This window comes from Eschrichtius robustus, chromosome 11 (genome assembly GCF_028021215.1).
Source record: "Eschrichtius robustus isolate mEscRob2 chromosome 11, mEscRob2.pri, whole genome shotgun sequence".
In the NCBI taxonomy this organism is placed as follows: domain Eukaryota; kingdom Metazoa; phylum Chordata; class Mammalia; order Artiodactyla; family Eschrichtiidae; genus Eschrichtius; species Eschrichtius robustus.
This window is the reverse complement of record NC_090834.1, coordinates 13,792,137-13,811,839: the sequence shown is the minus strand read 5'-3', so window position 1 is coordinate 13,811,839 and position 19,703 is coordinate 13,792,137. Positions and strand designations below refer to the sequence as shown.

At 53.3% G+C, this 19,703-nt stretch overlaps 1 protein-coding gene across 6 annotated transcripts; it reads left to right on the top strand.

The window, feature by feature from the left end:
• The first annotated feature begins 5,336 nt into the window (after nucleotides 1-5,336).
• Nucleotides 5,337-19,297, top strand: NLRX1 (NLR family member X1). 6 transcript variants are annotated; one of them, XM_068554881.1, is made up of 10 exons: nucleotides 5,507-5,694; nucleotides 7,252-7,379; nucleotides 7,945-8,014; nucleotides 8,485-8,573; nucleotides 9,121-9,740; nucleotides 10,503-11,318; nucleotides 16,141-16,736; nucleotides 16,979-17,065; nucleotides 17,858-18,109; nucleotides 18,422-19,297. In XM_068554881.1, the coding sequence occupies exons 2-10, from the start codon at nucleotides 7,310-7,312 to the stop codon at nucleotides 18,741-18,743; spliced, it is 2,922 nt and encodes a 973-aa protein (XP_068410982.1). In that variant the 5' UTR covers nucleotides 5,507-5,694; nucleotides 7,252-7,309; the 3' UTR covers nucleotides 18,744-19,297. The 6 variants fall into 6 exon arrangements, with proteins under 6 accessions (XP_068410987.1, XP_068410984.1, XP_068410982.1 ...); XM_068554882.1 differs by having other exon boundaries at nucleotides 5,509-5,598; XM_068554883.1 differs by lacking the exons at nucleotides 7,252-7,379; nucleotides 7,945-8,014 and having other exon boundaries at nucleotides 5,391-5,598.
• Nucleotides 19,298-19,703: the final 406 nt, after the last annotated feature.

Below are 19,703 nucleotides of genomic sequence, written 5' to 3'. Positions count from 1 at the left end.
AGCTTTGCCCTGGCCTGCACCCCAGCCCCTGCAGCAGGAAGCCCCGGCCCCGGCCCTTTGGGACTGTTTTAACCTCGTAGACTTGGGCCCCCGCTGCTGGTGCAGCCGCCCTCCCCTCTCTCAGCTCCTCCACAGGCTGGCTGTCGGACTGTGCTCCCAGCCGTGGCCCTGGGGCTGGGGGCGCCAGGCCTCCCCGCCACACCCAGGAGTCTTCCCGAGTTGATGCGGTCTGTAGGTCTGTAGCTTCCTCCCTCCTCTTTCCAACATCTGCATGCAAAGACCACGGGGAGGCTGCCACCTGCCTTCTGCCCCCGCACCCCCGCTCCTCTGTTGTCTGTCTGGGAGCCCCAGGCTCTCCAGGCCCCCACTGACAACTGACCAAAGCGGCCCCCCCGGGGGTCCCCACCACACAAGTGTTTGTAAACTGGGCTGTTATAAGGTTGGTGTTCCAGGGCTGGGCCCTGGTGGGGTCCCCTGGATGTCCCGTTTGGACGTTGGAATGGAGCAGGGACGGACTCTGGAAGTCTCTTCCTCCTCCTCACCTCTCCCTGCCCCTAGACCCTGGCTGATTCGGACAATCTGTTGGGACAGAAGCTGGGTTTTCTGTCTGATCATCCCTCCCAATCCTGGGGATTGGAGAGGCCTGGCGCCATGGGCTGTCCCCTGGACTCCTCCCCGTCACCTCTGGTGGGGGCCGGGCCTATGGCACCTCTGCAATAATGTCTGTGTTTCTCTCCCATCCGCCACTGGAACTGGAGAATGCACTTTATTCTGGGGGGTGAGTGGGAGAAGACCCAAGCCTCCTTTCTCGCTGCTCGCGTGGTCCCGCAATGCTCCCTCACCTCTCCTGAGTTACAGGCACAAATATGTGAACAGGCCATCTCGGCCCTACACACACTCGCTGTCCCGCTGTGGCTCACAGGAAGAGTGATGGTGGTGGTGATGGTGGGTGCTGTGGGAAGGGCCGTGTCACCCTCCTCCTGGGGACCCCGCTTTGATTCTAAGGATGAGGCTGGTGCTGCCTGGGGCGTCTCCAGGATCCGCAGGTGTCTACCCCCCAGTCTTCCCTCCCTCCCTCCGTCCCAAGGCAGGGGTGGCACAGGGCACCAGCTCCCTGGAGTTCAGGATGCCACACAAGCACAAGCATGAGCATAAGATGAACTTGGCCACTGCCACCCCATGGCTCTTCTTTTGTGTGTCAAGCTGGCAATCTCACTCCCCCTCTCCTTCCATGGCCACTTGCTGCTCATTCAAACTCTCGTCCACGTCTCTCCACCTGCTTTCTATCAGCCAAGGTGGGCCCTGGGCACCAGAGCAGCATGCCCACGGCACCAGAGCGACAGACACACCTAGAACATGTCTGGCTTTCCTGGGGGTGCGGGTCCAGGCTCATTCTACTTCTGATTTCCCCTTCCCCTAGGGCTCTTGTCCCCCCTTCGTCCTGTACACACACCTCTCTACCTTCTTTACCCTGCCACGGATTCTCCCCGTCACACAGAGATGCCGGTTGTATTTGTGGGGGTTCACCCATTATTAATAAAACCTATATTTATACAGTATGCGGTGTGTAAATGTGTGTGGGTCCGGCACCTGGTACCATGGGCTGTGAGAGCTCTTGGCAAGAAGTCTATGAGCTTCAGGGAGGCTATGGCAGGGGATGGGAAGTCAAGCTGGTGAATGTGTATCTTATGAGATATTTGTATCAAGCTTCACATCTTACAAATGCTTATGTTCATTATCTCAAGGGAGTGTCAGGTCAACCCTGCATTATCTCTCACGACAACCCATTTTGCAGATGAGCGAACAGAGACTTGGGTAAGTAACTTGCCCAAGGACCCTTAGCTAATGGAAGTGGGAACCAGCTCTGGCAACCAGGTCTTCTGCCTCCGAACCCCTCATCCTTGGCCTTGGCCCATGATGCTTGTTACTGGTGGATCTGCAAACTGCGTGCAGGGGCTCTGTGTCTGTTGCCTAGGTGCATTCTTGCCTGAGTGATACGTGACTCTCTTTTCAGAACTCACTGAGCCTTTGTTCCCCGGTTGTGCCTATGGGGGAGTGGGGAGGTTAGGGGCTGTGAAGGCAGTGAGAAGCAGAAAGCCCCAGGGACCTAAGCTCCAGGATGAGAGTGGAAGGAACCCCACTGGGTTCAGCACAACTTTCCTCATTTCTTCCTCGCTTCTTTCCTACCGAGCCACACTCCCATGGCCAAGCCATCAACCACCAGGACTACAAATGGCTCTGGTAGCCTGAGATTTGGAGTAGGCAATTGTCCAGAAGGCCTTGAGGGCTGGTGGCAGGATGACCCAAGAAGCAGTACATTGTCTCTCCCTCTTCCCTCCTGATCCTGAGCTTGGGGACTGAAGGAAGGGGCTGCCATCAGTCCTGCCGGCTGCCTGGGATACCCTAGTTGCGCTATGCTCCGGGCTAGGGTAGGGCCCAATCTATGACCGGATGGGTGATTGCCTGGAGATGGACTAACTTTGTTTCTTATGGGGGTGGGAGCCGGGGGTGGGAAGTGGGGCATGGGAATGGGAAGTCTGAGTCCTAGCACCTGGAATTCTAGCTAGCTTTAGGGGGCACTCTGGGTGCCACCTTCTCCCTGGAATGATACCAACACGTGGCTCCTAAAAGTCAGAGGGCACAAAATTCTGCCACTATATATAGTCTTAAGATTCTTCATTTTTACTCTTTCTCTTTTAAGATGAAATTTAAAATACTCCCCAAAGAGTAAAATTTATAAGTTCACACATCTGTAAGTTCCCCTCGGAGCTAAAGGAAATGAACAGCCATTCCAGAACCAGCAAGGGCCATTCAGGCACCGAGAACATTCGTAGAGTGGCTCACAGAGAACATTTGTAGAGCGGCTCACAGAGAACTTTCGTAGAGTGGCTCACATATTTGCGAAGAAAGCACTCTTGATTCTTGGAGCAACTCCATGAGGCTACTAGGATGAGTATGATCATTTCCCCCTTTTACAGAGAAGGAAACCAAGGCTTGGAGAAGCGACTTGAGCAAGCTCTCAAGATGCTGTGCTCTTGCCCCTGAGAACCACCTGCGATTTCTCCCCCCAGTCCCAGGAACCTGCAGAGGGGGGGCATCTAAGCATGTTTTGAAATGGGCCCACTCTCCCTGAATGCCGAACTTCCTGGACCCAGAGATCATTTCCTTCAATGCAGCTGCCTTCTGTGACAGGGTCTGTGCAAGGTGCTGGAGGGCAGAGATGACCAAAGCACTTCTCTGTGCTGTGGCTTTGTAGCACCTGCTGCCCCATCCTGAGGTCCGACGACAGAGCACATGCCCACAGTATGACTCACAGTACTTCTGTCTGCAAGAGACCAGTCAAATTATATGTTATTAATAAAACCTGTATGGCTGTCATGCCCGCTGCGGGGTGGGGAAGGGGAATGTCTTGCTCTGAGCTGTGTCCAGTAACGCAGCTAGGGGCCTGTCTGTCTCGCGTGGCTAGGTAAGTGGAGTGAAGCTAGAGGAGTCTTCCAGGCCTGAAATGTCACCCCTAAGATCACATTCACAGCGTTACTCTACCTCCTCTCCCCTCACCCCATCGTACTCCTCGTTCAGAACTTTGTTAAAATCAAATGTGCTCTTTTCCCTGCTGCCTGGAATGCCCTTCCCTTCTCTGGCTTTTTTTAATTTTTATTTTTTAATTGAAGTATAGTTGACTTACGATGTTTCAGGTGTACAGCAGAGTGATTCAGTTATACATGTATGTATATATATACACATATATATTCTTTTTCAGATTCTTTTCCATTATAGGTTACTACAAGATATTGAATATAGTTCCCTGTGTTATTTGTTGTTTATTTAATTTATATGTAGTAGCGTATATCTGTTAATGCCAAATTCCAAATATATCCTTTTTGGTAACCATAAGTTTGTTTTCTATGTCTATGATTCTATTTCTGTTTTGTAAATAAGTTCATTGGTATCATTATTTTAGATTCCAAATACAAGTGATACCATATGATATTTTGTCTTACTTCACTTAGTATGATAATCTCTAGGTCCATCCATGTTGCTGCAAATGGCATTATTTCATTCTTTTTTATGACTGAGTACCAGCTTATTATTTTTTTAATGTTTATTTATTTATTTGTTTTTGGCTGCGTCAGGTCTTAGTTGCTGCACGTGGGCTTCTCTCTAGTTGCGGTGCAGGGGGTCCAGAGCGCGTGGGCTCTGTAGTTGCGGCATGTGGGCTTAGTTGCCCCGCGGCATGTGGGATCTTATTTCCCTGACCAGGGATCGAACCCGCGTCCCCTGCATTGGAAGGCAGATTCTCAACCACTGGACCACCAGTGAAGTCCCCCAGCTTATTTTTTAAGATCTAGTTCAAATGTCACCTCCTGTGCCAGAGGCAGTTAGTAACTTCCTCTCCCAGGCTTTCCTAAGGCTTCTGTCTCCCTCTGAAGTACCATCATTTGGGCCCCCTGGAGGGGAACTGCTATGGTCTGGTCCCTGTTCACCTTGTTCTGGTTGCTCGATACTAGCCCAATACCACGTGTTCATTGAAAGAACAGATGTTTACATGTATAAGTGAAATATCCACACTGTCCTCAGTCTGGACGGAGGGTAGAAATCATAAAGCCCTCTTCTCAGCCCTGCCCAAGGCGCCTCTCTACCAGTTCCCGACTGCACACCTCCGTTCAGTGCAAGCTGTGTTTGCATGTGGAGGCATGCCCTGGCTGTGGGTGGTGGGTGGCTCCTCCATCGGTTACGTGGGTCCTGGGTGTGCCCGGTATGGAAGCACAGGGATGAGGCTGGGGGCTTTGAGGACCAGGAAGCCCCAGGGCCAGGCTATGGTTGGGTGCCAGACAAGAGGAGCAGGTTGAGGTGGGAGCTGTCCCTCAGCCCCATTCTTCTGCCTGCCTTGACCCAAATGACCAGAAGCCATACACAGGGGTCTGGGGTCTGAAGAGAGCCAGGTACAGAGGGAGGACCCAAGAAGACCTTGACTTAGATCTCTGTTAGGAGGCAGGCTGAAGCGGTGAAGAGGCACAGAGGGAAGAATGCCCTGGGAATGGGGGACGGGGGATGGGGGATGGGGGTCGCCTCGGGAAGGTCCAGGGGTGAGGTAGGAAGACCCAGGCCCCGGATTCTTGTTCTGGCTCTTCCCCTTCCTAGTTGGGTCAACCTGCGCAAGTCATTTCACCCTTCTGAGCTGCAGTTCCTGCATCTGTAAAATGGGCATAACAAGAAGCCCTGCCTGGGAGGTGGTGAGTAATGGGATGGAATTGGCGCTTAGTGACCTGCAGAGGGCAGTCCCAGCGGCAGGGCCCGCCTGGATGGAGGGCTGTACCACTGAGGGTGGGGGGAGGAGAGACAGATGGGGAAGAAGTCCCCGCCCCGGGCCTGCTCTCCGGGACACTAGCCCCTCTCGCCATCTCCCTCCTCCCAGGACCCGGCGGCCCGGAGCGCCTGGGCTCGTGCTGGCGCTTGCCCGCTGCCGGGCCGGATGCCAGGGCTGGCAGGGCTCCGCGCAGGCGGGCGGGGCGTGCAGGAAGCGGTGCGCCGCGCCGGGGCCTCTGGGAGCAAGCGGGAGACTCCGGCGGCATCGGCTCCCGGGCCCGGGCAGCGGCGGTAAAGGTCTAAGTAGCAGGGGCGGGGCGGTGCTGGGCTGGTGCCACTAGGAGCTAGCGGCTGGGGACGCGTGGGACGCAGCCGGTGCTCTGAGAGGTGGGCATTCAGGCGGGCTTTACTCTTGGGCTCTGAAACCAAGTAGAACTAGGAAAGCTGGGACCCAGTTTAAGAGGAGGAGCTCTGGACCTGTGCGAGCAGGCCCCGTACCTTTCCTGCTGTGCCCTCTCCTTTTCTCACTTCCCTGGGGACCAGCGGTGATCTTCCGACAATTGACCTCCCTACCCCCATCCCCACCGCCAGTCGCATCTTGAGTCAGAGGCCCTCCAATTGATTTTATCCCACTGAGCTAGTTTCCCCAAGCTTTTCCAGCCTTCCAGGGCCGTCTCTTAACCCTTCTTCCCCGACCCCGACCCCGGGACTCCTGGTCTGAGCCCCAGGCTGCGCCTCCACTGGTTGGCCCTGCTGGCAATAGGGCCCAATGCACCCAATTCTCCCTAAGGGTGCCCTGCCCTTAAGGAGTCACATCTCAGTGGAGACCAGGTGCCAGATAGCTGTATGCTTCATTTAAGGGAGCTCAGAGGGATCAGGAAAGACTTCCCAGGAGAGAGGACCTTTGAGCAGGTTCTTAAAAGATTGGGTAGGACTTCTGACAGGGGAGAAAGGTCATTCCAAGCTGATGAAAGAGTATGAACAAAGTTAGGAAAGTGGGAGCAAGAATTCAGTGAGCCTGGCGGGTGAGGTATGGGTCAGGGGGAAACTCAGGAAAATAGCTGGTGTGGGCCAGGTGTTTGGACGCTATATAACCTAGGATTTTAGGGAGGCGATTGGTGGCTGGGATGAGGGATGGGAATGGAATGAGACTGAAGGCAGAGGCCAGTAAGGAGGAGGAGGGTCTAAGTTAGCACACGGTGGTAGGGATTATGCAATAGGAACAGGCTGGCAAAGTACTGGGTTGAGGAACCGGCAGGGCTGTTTCCACTGTGTGAAGGAGGGGGGAAGGATTTGAAGACAAAGAGGTCAGATTTCAAGTAGAAATCATGTGATGGGGAAGATTTGCAATAAAGTAACTGGAAGGGGAGGAGGGATGCTGAGTTCAGTTCTGCGAGCATGCGGCTCGAAGCATTGGCAGGATGTCCATATGGAGATATCAAATAGGAAGTCATTCATTCATTTATCTATTATTTATGCCAGCCTCAAAGGCAGGTTACATAAAAGTCACAGAGAAGATAAAATGATCAAACCATTAAAACTCAGCTAAAAGGACCTGATAGCTAAGGAAAAACTTCAGAGGAGAGTGGATGATTGTTACTGGAAAATGTTGGCTCAGAAAAGCCACTGAAAATGAACACAGGACTCATAGGAGCTTGCTGGCAGCCAAGCAAAAAAAAGGACACCTAAATAAAACAGTTCACTAGGCTGGAATTCGGGAGAGAGGCGATCGTGAAGCCTCGGGAGAACCAGTGGGTGGTAGGATCACTCAGGTGGGGAATGTAGAGGAGAGAGGTCTGAAAGCCAAGCCAGGGCTTTGGTGATGCTGGCATTTAAGGAAAGGCTGATGTTCTCCTGAGGAGGAAGGGCCTCCCTTGGCCTGCATGAGAGGTGGAGTGGGAAAGTGGGGGTGTGTGGGGTCCATTCACACCATTCTTCCTGCAGCGGAACAGGATAGAAGGTGGTGTGCTCAGTCCCCCAGGCCCTGACCTTCTCTCCTGCCATGAGGTGGGGCTGCCATTTGCCCAGGGCCTCTTGGGGCCCTGGTCTGGGAAGAGTACTCCAGCCAGCAGGTGAGCAGGAAGTAGGGGTTTCTGTTGCCACTTCTCCCTTTCCAGAGTCCAGATGGCACCTCCAAGAGAGAAGGGATCCAGACACCAGGCATGCCAGTCCCAGCTCTGTGATTTACTAGCTGTTGGCCTTGGGCAAGTCACCGCACCTCCCTGAGCTTCCTTTTTCCCATCCTAAACTAAGGGAGTCAGATTAGATGATCTTTGAGTGTCCCTGTAGCTACATAAGTCCAGGAACACTTGTCTGATTTCATTTTGCATTCAACGAATATTTATTGAGTGCCTGCTATGTGCCAGACCCCGTGCTAAGTTCTAAGTAGGTACTTGTGAACCAAAACAGATGTGATCCCTGCTCTCATGGAGGAATGGGGGTGAGTGTGTGAATGAATGTTAATCAAATAATTACATAATGAAATATAAAGTTTCATAATAACTGCTACAAAGGGGCAGTACATGATGCTATGAGAGCAAATGATGGGGATTTGATGTAGATGTGGGATCTGTGTATTGTTGAGCTAATGTGGGTGAATTCTGGATGCTGTTTCTTCCTTCTGCTTTCTCTCTGTAGATGAATGTATCCCCTTCCTGATCCACTGGAGTTGGCCCCTTAAAGGGGAGCGCCCCCTTGGGCCCCCTAGGTGAGGCCTCAGTGTCATACCTTAGGACACATCTGGGCACAGCAGAGTAGCCTGGGAAGGGTCAGGACTTGGAGAGAGCTTGATCTCCTGGGGAGAGTTGGTCTTCCGGGGCTGGAGAGGGTACAGACTCAACTACCAGGCCTAAGAGGAAGTTAGCTTATATCATCCATAGTACAAGTCACAGTGGTCAGCCAGAGGGAGGACCGGTGGGAAGTGGGTGGAATCTGGCAGTGGTCAGTCTGAGTTCCAGGCAGGCAGTCAGCAGTGGGGGGCTGGAGAGGTAGGGGCAAGACCTCAGGCCCTGGGAAGGGTATGAGAGTCAGATGAGGCTCTGGACTTGGGTGTCCAGAGTCAGGCCTGGATCTCAGGAAGCCAGAAGTTCATCAGTCCAGGCAGGCCTGGACTCTGAGCCTGTGCAGAGCCTGAGCCCAATAACCAAGCCCCAGCTCATCCCTTTTCCTTGCTCACAGGGCCTTTATACGCCATCATGGAAGCTCAGCGGGCAGTGGTCCCCCATCAGGGAGGCACGGACAGTTGTTCCAGGGCATCGCTGCAGCTGGTAAAGGGACTGGCTCCTCAGTCAGCCTGAGGAGAGGGGCTGCTGGGCTCCCAGTGCGGGGGTGGGTTCAGGGAGCGTGGGGAAGAAGGGCTTGGAGAGAGAAACAAGCAGGAAGGAGGTATAGAGGATCCATTACAGTCAGCCATCAGTGGACCCACTCTCCCTGGCCCCATTATCCATCTGTCCATGTGTCCCTTCCTGCAACATTCATGCAGTGCACACTTACGATGTACAAAGCACTGGGAGGGATATAATACCCCTACCTTCAACACACTGCCTCTAGCTGTCAGGTGAAGATCACACACAGATAATCATGCAGCCAGTCAGCCCAGACTCACCCTCACTCGTTCCATGGCTTCCCACTTTCTGCCACAGGGGTCCAAACTTTCTGGACAGTCTGAGGGAGTCCTGTGTGTCCAGCACCATTCTGGGTCCTGGCATCTCCTGGTGTTGTGTCTTGACTCCGCAGCCTGACCCTACCACCTCCTTAAGCTCCTGCATTTCTCAGCCCCTCTCCCTGACACATTCCCTTTGCCTTCCCATCCAGAAGCTATCCAGCGGCACCGCCAGAACCTGGCCGAGTGGTTCAGCCGGCTGCCCAGGGAAGAGCGCCAGTTCGGCCCAACCTTTGCACTAGACACGGTGCATGTAGACCCTGTGATCCGCGAGAGCAGCCCTGATGAGCTGCTTCGCCCACTGGCTGAGCTGGCCCTGGAGCATCAGCCGCCCTCTGCTGGGCTCCCTCCACTGGCCCTGTCTCAGCTCTTTGACCCAGATGCCAGTGGGCGCCGGGTGCAGACGGTGGTGCTCTACGGGACAGTGGGCACAGGCAAGAGCACGCTGGTGCGCAAGATGGTCCTGGACTGGTGTCACGGGCGGCTGCCAGCCTTCAAGCTGCTCATCCCCTTCTTCTGCGAGGACCTGTCATCCCTGGGCCCTGCGCCGGCCTCCTTGTGCCAACTTGTGGCCCAGCGCTACACAACCCTGAAGGAGACTCTGCCTCTGATGGCCGCTGCAGGTTCCCGCCTGCTCTTTGTGTTCCACGGCTTGGAGCACCTCAACCTTGATTTCCGGTTGGCGGGCACAGGGCTTTGCAGTGACCCGGAGGAGTCAGAGGCGCCAGCTGCCATCATCGTCAACCTGCTACGCAAATACATGTTGCCCGAGGTGAGTGCACCCTGCTCTGCCTCCACTGTCCTCAATTTGCCCCCTCAGGATTTTCGTGTCCTGAGTCCGCATGTTTAATGGGTAGGAACGTAGGCTCTGGGTTAGTTCAAATCCTGCCTCTCCACTTCCAAGCCGTGGGACTGAGCAAGTCAGTAACTTCTCCAGGCTTCTGTTTCCTTCTCTCCTTGAGTTGTACTGAACAAATGAGATACTGCATATGAAGTGCTTAGCACAGTGTCCTGTATCATAGTGGGTGCTCAGTAAGTGTGAGTTATATTACTGTGGTCGTCATTATCTTCATCCTTGAACACTCAGTCTTCAGGGACTCCCTGGCAAGTTAGCCAATCAGGACACAAGGGTCTTTTTTTTTTCTTTTATAAATTTGTTTATCTTATTTATTTTTGGCAGTGTTGGGTCTTCGTTGCTGTGCACGGGTTTCTCAAGTTGCGGCGAGCGGGGGCTACTCTTCATTGCGGTGCGCGGGCTTCTCATTGAGGTGACTTCTCTTGTTGCGGAGCACAGGCTCTAGGCGCGTGGGATTCAGTAGTTGCGGCGTGCAGGCTCAGTAGTTGTGGCTCGTGGGCTCTAGAGCGCAGGTTCAGTAGTTGTGACTCACGGGCTTACTTGCTCCATGACATGTGGGATCTTCCCAGACCAGGGATCGAACCCGTGTCCCCTGCATTGGCAGGCGGATTCTTAACCACTGTGCCACTAGGGAAGCCCACAAGTGTCTTTCTTAACTCTCAACCATGCTCTTCCCAGGCCAGCATTCTGGTGACCACCCGGCCCTCTGCCATCGGCCGCATCCCCAGCAAGTATGTGGGCCGCTATGGCAAGATCTGTGGCTTCTCTGATACCAACCTACAGAAGCTCTACTTCCAGCTCCGCCTCAACCAGCCAGACTGCAGGCACGGAGCTGGGGGGGTCTCAGCCACGCCGGCTCAGCGTGACCACCTGGTGCAGATGCTCTCCCGGAACCTGGAGGGGCACCACCAGATCGCTGCTGCCTGCTTCCTGCCCTCGTATTGCTGGCTTGTCTGTGCCACCCTGCACTTCCTGCATGCTCCCACACCAGCCGGCCAGACCCTCACGAGCATCTACACCAGCTTCCTGCATCTAAACTTCAGTGGGGAGATGCTGGACAGCACTGACCCCTCCAAGTTGTCCCTGATGGCCTATGCAGCCCGAACCATGGGCAAGTTGGCCTACGAGGGGGTGTCCTCCCGCAAGACGTACTTCTCTGAAGAGGATGTCCGTGGCTGCCTGGAAGCTGGCATCCAGACGGAAGAGGAGTTTCAGCTGCTGCATGTGTTCCGCCGGGATGCCCTGAGGTTTTTTCTGGCCCCATGCGTGGAGCCAGGGCACCTGGGTACCTTCGTGTTCACTGTGCCCGCCATGCAGGAATACCTGGCTGCCCTCTACATTGTGCTGGGTTTGCGGAAGACGACTCTGCAGCGAGTGAGCAAGGAAGTGGCCGAGCTCGTGGGCCGTGTCGGGGAGGACATCAGCCTGGTCCTGGGCATCATGGCCAAACTGCTGCCCCTGCGGGCCCTGCCCCTGCTCTTCAACCTGCTCAAGGTAACAGCCCTAGGATCCCAGGCTGCCGGCCCCCATCCTCCTCGTTCACCCTTGCTCCTCCCCAGAAGGAAACTGCTTCTTCCTGCATGACTGTGAATCCTCTTCTTGGCTCTGTTTCAGATTTGGGTAATCTGGCTTTTAGTGGGAATGGGGCATAAGGAAGAGGGAGAGAGAAGCCACAGGCTGGGGAAGGCTTGGAGGGGAATCTGAGGGTGCAGGGACTTTCATAACAATCCCATAACTCTAATGATAGGTTTTTGTTTGTTTGTTTGTTTTTGTTTTTTTTGTTTTTTGCCTCTCTCCTCCTAGTCTTTGTTGCTGGGTGGCAGGGGTCACTACTGTCCAGGGTCTGTCCTGTGCTTTGCAGGTCCAGAAACCCAATTGTATCTGTTCCTCAGAGGTGATTAGACTCTGGGAGTGATGTCTCATCCTAACTTAATCACCAGAGACAGGTTTATAAAGCAGATGCCATTTTATTCATTTATACCAGGAGGATAAATGGCATTGGTAATTGGCTTAGGACAGTCCGTCTTGGGTGCAGGTCTGCTCCGGAAACCAAATTACAGGCCTGAGGACTGTGCTGTGAGCAGGGCGGATGTACTAAGTTTTTGATGGGAAGAAGTAGCCACTCTCGGCTGATGTCTGCCCGGGTGCCTTGTAAATGAAATATAATTATGATCCCTTTTATAGATGAGGAAACTGGAGCTCACAGACGCTAAGTAACTTGACTAAGGTCACTCAGATAGTAAGGAGAATAACTGGGGTCTGAGTGCAGGTTTTATGGTTCTGGATCCTGTGCTCTTTCCGCCAAACTTTATTGATGTACTATGGATATTTCTAGGAAGCTATGGCGCCTTGCTAGGTAACCCTGGTCCGCTATAGCAATGTTTCAGTAATCGGTCTTGGGGAAGCAGAGCCCTGGTGAGCTGACAACATTTTAACAAGTTTTCCTTTTTATAGGCAGCAAAGCCTCAGGATTAAAAACAGGGATTCTGTAACGCAGCTACCTGGTTCACATACAGGCTCTGCCACTTACTAGCTATGTGACCTTGTACAAGTTACTTAATCTCTCTGTGTCCCAAGGTCCTTATCTGTTAAATGAATAATAATAGATAATAATAGAATCTATATCATTGGCCCAATATTAGGATTAAATGTCTTCATCTGCAGGACCTGGCACATAGTAAGCGCTATTTAATTGTTTGTTAAACACAAAAACAGTCTCAGGCAGCCCATCGCTTCTTACACCACTGCCTCAGGCAGGGAGGTAATGGCCATTGCTGAGGCCACCCACCCCTTTGAGGATGTGCTTGCCTCATCTGGATTGCAGTGAGAGGCTGTGATCTCCTGACAGGGTTCAGAAAGCCACTCAGTTACTTAAGGGGGCACCACACCCACAAGCCCTCTCGGAGGGAAGGTTGCCTAGCAGAGGATGGGTACCATCTGTTTCTTCATGAGCCTATTGATTCATTTTCCCAGAGTGACAGTTTGTGTGTCTTGTCTCCAGATGCTTGTTGGGGGAGGGGCACTATAACCTCCATGGTGGGAACCTCGCCTGTAAAAAGTGAAGAAAACACATGAGAGGAGGTGCCACAAGACAACCTGGTGGCTCTTGGCAGAGGAATGGACCTCTCCTTTCCTTTCAGAACCATTGCAAGGATGGCAGCTGATGTCACCAACCTCCCAAACATTCAGTTCTTCAATAACTATCTGAGTGCCTGCTGTGTGCCAGGCAATGTGTTAGATTCGGAGGAAAAAGCAACAGAACCCCAGGTTTCTGCCTTTTCTGATCATATGGTCTCAACATAAACATGTCAACATAACCATGTGATTAAAAATTCTGGGAAGTGCCTGGAAAGCAAAGTTCCAGGAGCTATGGAAGTATGTAAGGGGGGAGGGGGGGACCTGGTTTGGGGGGATAAGTAAAGCCTCTCTGCAGGAAGGGCTTTTAATCTGATCCCTGGAGGATTAGCCAGGAGAAGAACTGGGTGTGGTGGGGGGAACACTCCGGGAAGAGGGCACAGCTTTGAAGGAGGAACAATCTTGGCACCGTCAAAAAACAAAAAACGGAAAAGAGAGAGAGAGAAGCCGAGAGGACAGGAGCAGAGCGAGCGAGGGTGAGAGGCTGTCATGAAGGCGCCGTGGTTGACAGGGGCCTGTCAGTGAAAAATTGATCAATAGTCCATCTGTTCCTGGAAGGGGGACCCCTTCCAGGGCCTGAGAGCGAGCTCTTTTTTTTTTTTAAATAAATAAATTTATTTATTTATTTATTTATTTATTTATTTATTTTGGCTGCGTTGGGTCTTTGTTGCTGCACGCAGGCTTTCTCTAGTTGCAGTGAGCAGGGGCTACTCTTCATTGCGGTGCGTGGGCTTCTCATTGCAGTGGCTTCTCTTGTTGCAGAGCACGGGCTCTAGGCGCACAGGCTTCAGTAGTTGTGGCACATGGGCTCAGTAGTAGTGGCACGTGGGCTCAGTAGTTGTGGTGCACGGGCTTAGTTGCTCTGCAGCATGTGGGATCTCCCCGGACCAGGGCTCGAACCCATGTCCCCTGCATTGGCAGGCGGATTCTTAACCACTGCACCACCAGGGAAGTCCCTGAGAGCGAGCGCTTGTCTAACACTCGGAAATCAATTGTCTGAGGAGACACACGTACTGACAAAGCAAAAGACTTTATTGGGAAGGGCTGCCCGAGCAGAGAACAGTGGGGTAAGGGAACCTAGGAGAACTGCTCTGCCACATGGCTTGTAGTCTCAGGTTTTATGGTAATGGGGTTAGTTTCTGGGCTGTCTCTGGCCAGTCATCTTGCTTGGCCCATATTTAGTCTGACTCAAGGTCCTTCCTGGTGGCACGCATGTCTCAGCCAAGATGGATTCCAGCGCCAAGGATTCTGGGAGGTTGAGAGGACAATATTATGGGGCTGGCGTCTCCTCCCTCTTTTTGGCCCCTCCTGAATTCTCTAGTTTTTGACGGCAGCACCATGTTCCTTATCGGGACCTCCTGTTATGAGACAACTCATGCAAGTGGTCATCATCGTGCCTGGCCAAGGCGGGTGGTTTTAGTCAACGGTTCCCTAACACATCTAAGAAAGAAATAGAAATTTTAATTCAAGCCAATCTGAGGATTATAACCCAGGAGACAGTCTCTCAGAGAGCTCTGATAACTATTCCAAAGAGATTAAGAGGGAGGCCAACGTATTCAATATATGTGATTTTGGCAACGGGGGTATGTGTAATCAAACATACATCGCAGTAGAAGATTGTACCCGGTTACGAGGGACAGACATCTCAGTTAATGGTTTTAGTGCTTTTCTAAGTATGGAAAGATGCAAGAATCCGGGTTCACAAAAATTTCTCCTGAAATATCTAAGGACCAGTTCTGTCAGTTTTCTCAAAGCACAAAGTGCCTTATCCTGATCTTTGCCCTGAATTCCTTTCGAGGTTATTGTATCCAGTGACTGCCGTGGCTAATGGCTTGACTTTGTAGAATTGGGTGGTGGGCAACATTCTTTATTTTACAATCCCTTCCCTTTCAGTCTTAGTTTCAACCAAGGTTTGGGAGGCATTTCGTGACCAATTTGTTCCACAGCACTAGGAATGCTCATTCCCAGGTCAGGCCAGGATTTCATTGATAGGTCACTCAATGTGCTATTAGTGGACTAGACCCTAGTAACAGTAGCCAAAATCCTCTGGACCCCCTGTCTTACTAGTCCGTTATGATCCAAGGAACGGTTCCCTCTTGTTGTTTCTTCCCTTATCCAGAGTTACACTATTACAATCATTCATCTTACAGAACTATATATTTGATCAATTGTTTCAAGTCACCTAATCATCATTAATTTTATCTGAGGCTCAGTCACACATTTGGTGATGCAAGAAACAACAATCTTATAAAATAGGCAAATACAAGTAATATAGCTAGTAGTATTAATAGGATCATAAGTAAGTATTGAAACTAAGATCTTCCACAAGGTGAGGCCCAGTATCTCCTCAGGTCTCTCAGCAGTCTGTTTTGCACCAATCTCTGTCTTTAAGGAAAATGATATATTGGCATTGTACATAAAGTTCACCAAAGATGTCTGCATATACAAGGCGAGTGGTGGGTCATTGTGACCCCTTACAGGATTGAGAAAGGAATGTTATCTTCTAAGGAGTTACATGGCTGGCGCCAGAAGGAGAAAAATTGATCTTTATGATTGAGCGGGTACTTCTGCCATTGGGGAGGTCTAGTTAAATGCATAATGCAGATGCACAATGCGCACTGGAGGGGAGGGAGGAGGCCCAAATGGGCAGAGAAAAATTTTATGTTTAAATTTTTCTTGTCTTTCCTTAAAATATGAATTTTATTTCACGAGGCCAAATCGTGCAGGGTCTGAAGCAGTAGGAGCAACACCCGTCATCGCTGCTGGGATGACGGTGATGATGTTGAAGATGATGATGTATTTATACCACCTAGCCCGGTACCAAGCTGAATGCATAATATATGCTAACTCCTTCCCACCATGCTTGGGCTTGAAAATGTACGGGGTGTCTGGGAAAAAGAAAGAATTTCCCAGTGTCTGGAGTACATGAGACGAGTGTTGAGAGGTGACTCCGGAAAGGTCAAATTGGGGCCAAATTATGCAAAGTTTTATATTCCACATGGGCAGTGGGGAGCCACGGAAGGTGCTGCAGCAGGGGGAGTAGTATGATCAGACAAATCGTGCTCGAGTTTAAGGGAGATCACCAGGCTGGAACAGTCAGGAAGACTGCACCTTAAGCTTAGGCCAGAAGGCTAAACAGCACACAGTAGGCTGCAGCGCCCTCTCCCTTCTTCCCTTCCAGGTGGTTCCACGTGTGTTCTGGCGTGTGGTAGGTAAGAGCCGCGAGGCAGTGGCCCAGGCCATGGTGCTGGAGATGTTCCGAGAGGAGGACTACTACAACGACGACGTCCTGGACCAGATGGGTGCCAGTATCCTGGGTGTGGAGGGCCCGCGGTGCCACCTGGACGAGCCCACAGAGGATGAGGTCTTTGAGCTTTTCCCCATGTTCATGGGCGGCCTACTCTCTGCCCATAACCGGGTAGTGCTGGCTCAGCTCGGCTGCCCCATCAAGACCCTGGATGCCCTGGAGAATGCCCAGGCCATCAAGAGGAAGCTGGGCAAGCTGGGCCGGCAGGTGCTGCCCCCCTCGGAGCTCCTTGACCACCTCTTCTTCCACTATGAGTTCCAGAATCAGCGCTTCTCCGCCGAGGTGCTCGGCTCCCTGCGCCAGCTCAACCTGGCGGGCGTGCGCATGACGCCCCTCAAGTGCACGGTGGTGGCAGCTGTACTGGGCAGTGGAAGGCATGCCCTGGACGAGGTGAACTTGGCCTCCTGCCAACTGGACCCTGCCGGGCTGCGCACGCTCAGGCCTGTCTTCCTGCGTGCCCAGAAGCTGGGGTGAGGCCCTGTCCTCGTGCACGGGTGGAAGAGAAGGTTCTTGGGAAAGCAAAGGGAGTGAGGAAGGATGAGGGGGTGGGGTGAAATCTGGTACGGGTGGAGGTGACAAGAGCTACAGAAGGGGACACAGCTGTGGACTACGAGAGGCAGGATGGTGAGGGAGGGGCCCGGTGGGTGGGCAGGCTCCATGCCGAACTCCTTCCTTGGTTTCTCACCTGCTCTCTGCCCACCTTCTGCTCCAGCTTGCAACTCAACAGCCTGGGCCCCGAGGCCTGCAGGGACCTCCGAGACCTGCTGCTGCATGACCAGTGCCAAGTTACCACCCTGCGGTGAGTGCCCTAGGAGGGGGCTCCATCCTGCTGGCCAGCTAAGGTCAAGGGTGAGCTCCCCACCTCCCAACATGCCTGGAACAGGCACACCCATGCTGTAGTAAAGAAGACGGGAGTGTAGACCTTGACCTGCTCCCCACCCCATGACGTCTAGTACAAGCAGCCAGGCAGGGGAAAAGATGCCACCAGCAATAAATAGGTGCTAAGAAAGCCTCTTGCGTGGCTAAAATCAGCCTGGGGTGGGGGGTGGAATAACACCCAGGCTGGTTACCTGGTAACAACGCCACTGATTCCCTCCCAGGATTTTCCCTGTCGCCTCACAAGGATGACCCTGACGCTGGGCACTCAATAGATGCTCCTAAAGTGTTGACTGATTTACTAGCAACCCAGACGCCTGGGTTCCTGATTTTGGATTGGAGTAAGGGGAGATGAATGAGGAGGGAGGGAGAGGGGGATGGGGAAACAGGAAGGGAGGGTGAAGCAGGGGCTGGAAGGGGGTGAAAAAAGGAGCAAGAAGGAACATGGTAACGAGGAAGGGGAGAGGGAAGAGGGGCGTCTCAAAGGAGAATGGAAGGCGGGAGGAGGGGAGGGAGAAGCCGGCTTCCACCCCACTCTCCCTCCTCTACAGTGAGCCTCACCCCCGTTTCTCCATCCTCTTTTCCTGGGACTGCATTTCTCTGCGTCCAGGCTGGTCTCTGCCCCAACCGGTGCACCGTTTTGGCCCAAGTCCCAGTGCTTAGCACAGGGCATCTGCTAGGGGCCCTCATAACCTTGGGGTGCTTGTGGCCCTAGGCTGTCCAACAACCCGCTGACGGCAGCGGGTGTGGCCCTGCTGGTGGAGGGGCTGGCGGGAAACACCTCGCTGAAACACCTGTCTCTGCTGCACACGGGCCTTGGGGACGAGGGCCTGGAGCTGCTGGCTGCCCAGCTAGACCGTAACCAGCAGCTACAGGAGCTGAATGTGGCCTACAACGGCGCTGGCGACACAGCGGCCCTGGCCTTAGCCAAGGCTGCCCGGGAGCACCCTTCCCTGGAGCTGCTGCAGTGAGTCTTGCCCTCCACTCCCATCTCCCCACCCACCCTTGGTGATTGGCCCTTCCCCTGCCCTGATTCTCCACCACCATTTCTCCTAGGGTCCTAGTGGCCCCATTTCTATTGACCCTGGTCCCACTGAATTCTAGCGTCATCCCTGCCTCCCAGTGGCCACCACCCTCCATCTCTGGCTTATTGCAAACACTTACCCCATTGCATTTCACAGCCAGGGGAACAGTTATGAGACCCCTTACTCTCTGTGCACCCACCCTCTGCCCCTTCTTCTCAGAGCTGAACGGCATCTACTCTTCTCTCTCCTGCTAGCCTCTACTTCAACGAGCTGAGCTCAGAGTGCCGCCAGGCCCTGCGGGACTTGGGGAGCACCACTGAGGGCAGTGCCCAGGTCGTGGTGTCACTGACAGAGGGGACAGCAGTGTCTGAGTACTGGTCAGTGATCCTGGGTGAAGTCCAGCGGAACCTCAACAGCTGGGATCGGGGCCGGGTCCGGCGCCACCTGGAGCTTCTGCTGCGGGATCTGGAAGATAACCGAGGAGGCACCCTTAATCCTTGGCGCAAAGCCCAGCTGCTTCGAGTGGAGGGCGAGGTCAGGGCCCTCCTGGAGCAGCTGGGAGGCCCTGGAAGCTGAGACAGTAGCAGCAGTGTGTGTCCCCTGGCCCCAAGCCGCTTCTGTCTGTGGCCTCCTAGCTTGCACTACCACTTCCAGAAAGATCCCTTCAGGGCTGGAGGCAAAGGAATGGGCACAGCTGTGCCAGTTGCTCTCCTGGGGCATGTCCAACCAGTGCTTCCAAGTCTGGAGTTTTCAGGGTCACGGAACATGCTTCCCCTCCCTTCGGCTAGAAGGACTGAAAGATGTGGCGTTTTGGTGGCCACATTGTCCTGTAGCACCACCACCAATCTCCTCTTGGATTGTGCCACCAGGGGGCACACTTCTTTCGTCGGCCTTGCCAGGGGCTTTGCCATCCAGATGTGTTGGAGGGCCTCCGCGTCCTGCCTTTATGCTTTCTTGGGACCCCCTGGGACCCCCAGGGACCCCCAGGATGCCAGCAGCCACCTTCCTCTCTCACTGGTGCTGTGTCCTCACCCTTGTTTCCCCTTCACCACAATGGTACCCAACCTCGGTGGCCCCTAGGGGCATGGGTGCTGACTTGCTGCTATTAAAGAGCTGTGTCTTCCAACTACCGTGGAGTCTTTTTTGACTGTTGCTTTCAAGAAAGGGTACTGTTCTTGGTCATTCTGTTAAACCACTGACCACGTTCTGTTGCAAATGTTTCTTGGGCACTAGTTTCAGAGGCCCTGAGGACTGTGGTGAGGGTGGCGCAAGAACAAGATGTCAGCGTGGGGGTAGGCCATGTTGGGCCATAGGGCTCCTGTCACCCTTCTCATACACTTATCCCAGGCTTGGAATTACAGTGCCCAGCAATTACAGTGACCTTTCTCTGTGCAGAGGGGGAACTGGGACGGCAGCAGAGTCTCCTGAGGAAGTCGGGGCTCAAGAATAGGGCAGGAGGGACATACACACTTCCCCAGAGGACAAGACTCTCCTCCCGTTAACCATTACCGACTGCTTCCAAGGCAGCGTCTTGGA